At 46.2% G+C, this 6,000-nt stretch overlaps 1 protein-coding gene across 4 annotated transcripts in view; it reads left to right on the forward strand.

Annotated features, from left to right (window-relative positions):
- The window catches only part of TLL2 (tolloid like 2), a 180,364-nt gene extending 174,779 nt beyond the window's left edge, over positions 1-5,585 (forward strand). For all 4 annotated transcript variants that reach the window (XM_073352984.1, XM_073352982.1, XM_073352985.1 and 1 more), the window contains one exon: positions 2,749-5,585. In XM_073352984.1, the coding sequence (XP_073209085.1) occupies positions 2,749-2,883 (135 nt within the window). In that variant the 3' untranslated portion in view covers positions 2,884-5,585. The remainder of the gene's footprint in view (positions 1-2,748) is intronic.
- The last annotated feature ends 415 nt before the right edge of the window (positions 5,586-6,000 follow it).

Here is a 6,000-nt window from a genome sequence, read left to right on the forward strand (position 1 = left end):
ATGCTGGGGGTATGGGCTGCCCAGACAGGGTGTCTGAGCCCTGACCTGGAGGGAGAGCACTGTCTAGGGGTGAGGAGCTCAGCCTCCAGCGGCCCATTTAATTCTTGGCCTCTTTGTAGCAGAATAAGGTGCTAAAGTATGTTGAGGCCACACAGTGAAAAGAGGGGAAAAGGATGGAATCCGCTTGCATAAATAACCTGCACTCACTCAGGATAGGGCTCTGTCCCCCTCGAGGGTGGCTGGACAATATCTGGAGATGGAAGAGTCATCTACAGGTAGAAGAGGATTGTGGGGTTTGATCCAGAGGTCCTAGGTTCAATTTCCCCTGCTGTTGATCCATCCAGAGGCTCAGCACTATGAATGCTCTTGAAGTCTCATCTGTCTGGAATTGACTCATGATGGAATTGTATTGACTGCTAGCTAATGTTTTTATGCCATGCTATCCCAGCACCTAGGCTGGGCCCCATTTAAAATGCACTGTTGAGAGGATTTCACCTACTGTATTTTAATGAAGCTGTCTTTGGTCAAATCCTTCCACCTGTGCATTTTAAATGGGTCCCGGCCTTGGAGCTGGGATAGCATGGCATAAAAACATTAGCTAGCAATCAATGCACGTGGCCTGACAATGAAGGGCAGCACCTGGGGGAGAAGAGAGGCACATGGGCAGCCAGGCAAAGAGGCAACTATTACTTGGAAATAACTGACAGGGAAGCTGCAGGCTGGAGGCAGGGCCACAGAGCGTCTGTACAACTGCACACGCAGTGACTTTGTGCCTTTAATAAATAAAGGCTTTCGGCCATGGTGCCTTGCATGTTGGGCAACTACGTTGACTTTAACGGGATTGCATGAACTGAAAGCAGAGAATTCACCTCTGAAATGTCCATCAAGGGCTACTCAGCAGCATCTGTGGAATGTTGGAATTCCCAGGGCATGGGGCATCAGTGTCACAGTAACCCCTATGAGCCCCCTTCCTGCCAACCTTAGCAGTAATGCCAAGGGCTGCATAGGTCATGGTGGCTGAAATATCCTCTGCCTCTGGAGATCCTCTCTGCAGAGGGGAGCTGAGTCACATGGACAGCAGCAGTGCAAGTCTAACTCCCATCCAGAGGCCCCATGTTGGGCCACCGCTTGCAACATCATGCCCCGGGGAGGGTTATCAGCAGCAGGGACTGAACCTGGCACCACTTAACATAAGAACAGCCATACTGGGTCAGATCAAAGGTCCATCTAGACCACTATCCTGTCTTCTGACAGTGGCCAATGACAGGTGCCCTAGAGGGAATGAACAGAACAGGTAATCATCAAGTGATCCATCCCCTGTCGCCCATTCCCAGCTTCTAGCAAACAGAGGCTAGGGACACTATCCCTGCTCATCCTGGCTAATAGCCATTGATGGACCTATCCTCCATGAACTTATCTAGTTCTTTTTGAACCCTGTTATAGTCTTGGCCTTCACAACATTCTCTGGCAGGGAGTTCCACAGGTTGACTGTGTGTTGTGTGAAGAAATACTTCCTTTTGTTTGTTTGCTGCCTATGAATTTCATTTGGTGACCGCTAGTTCTTGTGTTATGATCTAAGAGCATGAGCCTCAGCTGCCTGAGCTGAAAGACGCTTGTTTATTAGCTGCAGCTGGCTCACCAACCTCTGTGGCCCAGCAGCCACTAGAGGGGGATAGAGCCCACATTGAGGGGGCATGGGTTGTGCAATCCTCCCTAAAACACTCCGTCAGTGCTGTGTATCTGTACAAGCCATCAGCCTCTCCCGTAATGAAAGCTGGCACCAGCACTTAGAATCATAGAAGATCAGGGATGGAAGGGACCTCAGGAGGTCGTCTTGTCCAACCCCCTGCTCAAAGCAGGACCAACACCAACTAAATCATCCCAGTCAGGGCTCTGTCAAGCTGGGCCTTAAAAACTTCTAAGGATGGAGATTCCACCACCTCCCTAGGTAACCCATTCCAGTGCTTCACCACCCTCCTTGGGAAACAGTGTTTCCTAATATCCAACCTAGACCTCCCCCACTGCAACTTGAGACCATTGCTCCTTGTTCTGTCATATGCCACTACTGAGAACAGCCGAGCTCCATCCTCTTTGGAACCCCCGCTTCAGGTAGTTGAAGGCTGCTATCAAATCCCCCTCGCTCTTCTCTTCTGCAGACTAAACAAGCCCAGTTCCCTCAGCCTCTCCTCGTAAGTCAGGTGCCCCAGCCCTCTGGTCATTTTCGTTGCCCTCCGCTGGACTCTCTCCAATTTGTCCACATCCTTTCTCTAGTGTGGGGGGCCCAAAACTGGATGCAGGACTCCAGATGTGGCCTCACCAGTGCCGAATAGAGAGGAATAATCACTTCCCTCGATCTGCTGGCAATGCTCCTGCTAATGCAGCCCAATATGCCGTTAGCCTTCTTGGCAACAAGGGCACACTGTTGACTCATATCCAGCTTCTCGTCCACTGTAATCCTCAGGTCCTTTTCTGCAGAACTGTTGCTTAGCCAGTCAGTCCCCAGCCTGGTAGCGGTGCATGGGATTCTTCTTTCTAGTCATCAAATAAGATGCCTCCTCGCATTTTATAAAGTGCCTGGGAAATGCGAGCGGGGCAGAAGGGAATTAAACGTTCTGCATTTGGGTCTAATGCTTGGCCCATCACACCTGCTGCCAAAAGCACCAGGGCTTTGACCTCAGATGCTCTGGTCCTGGTGAAAACATTTACCTGTCATGTAGACTGACCAGTGTTTTGTTTTCCCTCCTGCAGCCCCTGGAAGAAATCTACTCTGCAGGGGATTCCATCGTGCTCCGATTCCATTCGGATGACACCATCAATAAGAGAGGCTTTCATGCCCAATACACGAGTACCAAATTTCAGGATGCGTTGCACATGAGAAAGTAGCTCAGACGTTCCTCATAGACGTTCCCCGGCGGAGGATTGAGATGTCTACCTGGGATTGGTTTTAAACTCCTGGGTGCCTGACCTAAAGCAGGGCACAGTCTTTTCCTGTAACTAAAATGGAACACAGTCCTGAAGGCTTGCCTTTGAAATTATGAGGGTGGCCTCCTCTCGCTAGCACACCCAGGACCCAGTATTTTCTCCTGATTGTGACTGCCAGGGTATCAACTTTGTGTTTTTGCCCACCTGGCCACTGGGCTGAATGAAGAAAGAGTTTGAACTGGAAGAAGCCTTAGTCTATCGCATCCTCCCAGTTGGGGTGGCTCCTACTAAGTAGCATATACAATAGCTGTCTTAACACATCGTACTGTGAAACAGACTATGTGGATAGCCACCAAATGGGATGGCCTTAAAGGAACATGGGGCTGCCTACCTACCCTTTCCCCACCAACTCAAACTGCTCTGTGCAATAAGTGGAAAACCACACAGTTGTGACTCCAGATAGCCAGATTCATTTTTATTTATTGTTTTGGTTATTCTGCCTGTGTGTAAAGGTGACAAGGGGTCACTGTAAGACTGCTAGCTAATTGCACCATGTTCAACAGGAAGTCCACAGTGCCAGAGGTGCAGAAACCCCGCAGGGTATGTGTCATAACAGAAGCACTCTGCAATGATGGCTAAGGACCAAGGCTGTGACTAATAGCAACTGCTGTGGCATTAGCTAGGATAAAAATTTGGAAGGCTATCAACCCGGACCTTCCTTGCACCAGATGCTCGCTAGCCAGAGTCAGGAAGCAATCTTCCCCCACAGGATTCCAGATTAGGTGGCTCCCTGTCCTGGCCCTTCTACCAATCCCTGTGTTCTTAAATAAGAACACTTCTCCCCAACCCGTCTTTGCTTGTGAAACGCCTGGTTATGCAGGATGGTTTTATTGCACAGATTTCCTCCCCTCCCTCCCTCCGCTAAATTATTGCTTCTTTATAATACCACCTCTGCCTTTGAGTTCTCTATTTCTCTTTCCACCTGTGGTGCTTTCCAAGGATTCCCCTCGCTGACCCATCATTCTGTGTGATTAACTTGTCAGTGTCCAGCCAGTTTTCTTGATTCTCTTGAAACACAAGGTAGGAAAATTCAAGAACTCCTCAACACCTGCCCTGCTGGTGACCCAACTGATCCGAGGTAGAGAACTTGTAGCACAAAGCAACACTCAACTCCGCACAACTCTGGCAACATGTCAAGTACATGGATGCTCTAGTGGATGGACTGAGTATGTTGGCTGGGAAGTTGGCGGTCAGCTGGCTTCTGTTTCCACCAGAGTCACTGCGTGAAATTGAGCAGGTCAGTTAACCTTGCTGTGCCTGTTACTGACTCTGCTTTAATTTTGGTTAAAGCACTTTGAGATCTAGGTGGACAACTATAAAAATAACTCTGTACACAGCAGCCACTGAGTTAACCAGCAATCAAGCCATGGGTCTGGAGAATTAACTAGCTGTTTGGCACTTCTTTCAGAGAGAAACTGAGCCTTTTAACAAACCATTGTAAAGCATCGTGCTGTAGACTAGTAAAGAGCTGATCCTGAACTGCATTTCCTTAAGACACACATGTGAGCATTACAGCTAAAAGCTGTGGAATGTTAGCTTTAATGAAGTATTTATAATCAAATGATTAATATGTTTACATAACCAATGTACTGTTAGGCTACAGAGAGACACCCTTTCACTAGGTGTGAACTGTAGTAAGCGCAGCCTGGTATCAAATGCCAGGCACAAAAGTGTTCTTGGGGGACAGGTTTGTTTTCAAATGTGTCATAAACAAAATGCCACCCCTGCAAAAGTTCTTGAATGAAATAGGTGTCCAAGTATTGTGAGTACGGAGGTGAAACAAATGCATGAAAATATTTTCTTGCTGAAAACAGGAAAAGCAAAGTTTTTATATATATATATATATATATATATATATATATATATATATAAATAAATAAATAAATGCATGTAGTCTAAGCCTTACACAGTGTAGCGTGAATGATACTGTATCATTGACTATAGCTTTTCTACAGGCCGTTTGAAACCATATTACTTAGTGCTTGTTTTTTTAGATCTGCTTTGTTTCTCTTCAAAGTTTATTTGTGGCCTTGCAAGCCTAAGACAAGGTATGTGATCTCTCCCTGTGGTACACTGGAGCCTGTTGCATGAGTAAGGAACTCAGGGCCAGGAATATAATCTCTGCTTCTAGCAAAATAGAATCAAAGTTGTGAATTGCATTGCAGGCTGAAATTCATATTATAGTGTCTCTCTGGTTGGAGTGAAGTCTGCCTGGAGGGGAAAAAGTTACTTTAGAAGCTTCCTTTGAAATTAAGTATTTTCGCTCCACGTTTTGGCATCATTTCTGATTTTTCTTGGACATCGGATTGTATATTCTGATTCATTGCAAAAGTTTGCAATGTGGTTTGACCAATTTGCTACATTTGTTAGCATTCAAATAGGTGTTTTGTGTTACAGTTTATTAGCAACTGGTTTACTCTGTGCTTTCACCAAGGATGTGTGCAAAAATTTCTCTTCTGTCTTGACCGGGCTTACAGTCAATAATTCTATATGCCTAAAAGGTTCCTTTTTTAAAAAAAAGTCCGACTCTTTAAAGTGTATACATATTTTGGTCTTTGTGTAGTTTTAAATTTCATGAAATAAAGTCAGTTTTTAAAAAGTCAGAGGGGAAGAATAATCTGAAATCTATTTGTGCCCGGCATGATCTCTCGAAATTCATTAAAGAATGCAGATTCGGTTACCCATTGTTTGTGTGCACGCCCGGGCTTGTGGCCCTTTCTGGCCTGGGGTAAGTTCTCTAATACAACGGTCACTCTGTCGACAATTATTTCATTTCCAGTGGTCACTCCTGGGGACTGGGTCACACCACGTTGGGATTTACCACCTTCAGTTTCTGAAACAAAGCTGAATTTGCATGTTAAATGTATTACTTAATTTTTTGAATTAATGAGGGCAGTTGAAAGGCATCAGGGCTCAAAGTAGAAGGCAGGCAGCTGGTCCAAAACACAGCTGCCCCCTCTCCTAAGCATTGCGAATAGAGAGAACGCCAGTGTGCGCCTCTTGCACATTTAGTATTGG

Source organism: Lepidochelys kempii, chromosome 7 (assembly GCF_965140265.1).
Source record: "Lepidochelys kempii isolate rLepKem1 chromosome 7, rLepKem1.hap2, whole genome shotgun sequence".
Taxonomy (NCBI): Eukaryota; Metazoa; Chordata; order Testudines; family Cheloniidae; genus Lepidochelys; species Lepidochelys kempii.